This window comes from Echinops telfairi, unplaced genomic scaffold (assembly GCF_000313985.2).
Source record: "Echinops telfairi isolate 266 unplaced genomic scaffold, ASM31398v2 ScPeMD7_5;HRSCAF=22, whole genome shotgun sequence".
NCBI classification, from domain to species: domain Eukaryota; kingdom Metazoa; phylum Chordata; class Mammalia; order Afrosoricida; family Tenrecidae; genus Echinops; species Echinops telfairi.
Window position 1 is genome coordinate 23833976 of NW_022103901.1, and position 1429 is coordinate 23835404.

General features: G+C 43.5%; 1 protein-coding gene across 1 annotated transcript in view; it reads left to right on the top strand.

Moving 5' to 3' along the window:
- Positions 1-501: 501 nt before the first annotated feature.
- Positions 502-1429, top strand: part of DNAH3 (dynein axonemal heavy chain 3) — a 210881-nt gene continuing 209953 nt past the window's right edge. Inside the window, exon 1 of the mRNA XM_030884374.2 lies at positions 502-589. Coding sequence (XP_030740234.2) covers positions 548-589 — 42 coding nt within the window. The 5' untranslated portion in view covers positions 502-547. The remainder of the gene's footprint in view (positions 590-1429) is intronic.

Genomic DNA, 1429 nt, shown 5'->3' on the forward strand with positions numbered 1-1429 from the left:
CAGAGGCCCCTCTCCCTTAGTAACAGACGCGGAAACCTAGAGACTAGAAAGTCCCAAGACCTGTGTGAGACAGGCCAGAGTGAGGAGAGTGCAGAGAGGGGGCTGCCAGAGGGTTGCTGTTGGGGTACTTGCTTCCTCTTTTCTCAGTATTAGTATATAATTCTGCTTCCATTTTCACCCTGAAGTGAACTCTGTGTTTTCCTGGGGGGGGGAAACCCCCCAAAACAGAACCACTTGATGGAAAGGAAGAGTGATTGCTGCAAGAGGAATATGGAACAGAGTAAGAAAACCCAGCAGACACTCACTGCTGCCCCTTCGTTCTCTATCTCCTGTTTCTCTCCTCTTCTGAAGGAACTCTTGGAGGCTGGAATCTGTGACCTCAGAAAGGCAGCTCTGTGAACAGAGCTTCCAGAACGTCACAGAAAATTCTCTATTTGGTGTCATCCAATGGGCTATAAAGGGTGAATTTCAGAGCCACTGGGCAGAGAGGAGGATCCCTTTAGAAACGGAGCGTTCGTTATTCAGTTCTTAAATAGGTACCATTACAATGAACAACATGGATGATGACGTAGACTGCTCATGTCCAAGGGTAAGTGTGATTTTTTAAGGGATTTTTTAAACTTATATTTTCATCACATCGAGGATTTAGGAGTGGGGAGGGGAGAATGTTTCTTTCATAAGCCAATTGCTTTGTTAGAGTCCCTTAATGGAGCGAGTTATAAACCACATTTTTTATGTTAAAGCCTTGGAACCATATCTTTCCTAGATTTACATCTTTGAGTTTCTCTGCCTTTCAATGTATCCAACAGTTCCTAATTCTGGCTGCACATAAGAATAACATAGGTTTTTGTTTCCACACCCAATACTTCTGATCCAGGAGGTTTGGAATGGGACTCTGACAGTTGTGCTCCCTGACATTGAGTCGATGCCAACTCATAGCAACTCAGTAGTACAGGGTAGAACTGCTCCTATGAGTTTTGAAGACTGTTTTTACAGGAGAAGAAAGCCCCATCTGTCTCCCAAGGAGAGGCTGGTGGTTTCGAACTGCTGACCTTTCAGATTATAACCCAACTCGTAACCACTAAGCTACCAAGGCTCCTCAAAGGTACTATGTGGGGCAGTATGGAATTGCCATCACAAAGGAGATGCAAACATGTACAGTCAGAAATAAGCTGCCTGAAAGTATCATACTGGATCTATGCAATCGAGATGCCAGAATCCTTGTTGTAAAAAGCTGAGATCCACTGGCTTGATAGGCATGAAAGTGTCTAGAGTAAATGAAATTTTTTCTGAAATTCAGATGGTTTTTTGGAGGGATTTGAATAGTCCTGTTATCAGACAGAGACCATCGTAAAGTTGATTCTGGCAGATGTAGTTAGGTCAAAATGGTATATCATTTGATCTCCCCCTTTTTCTCCCAGCAGTTTTT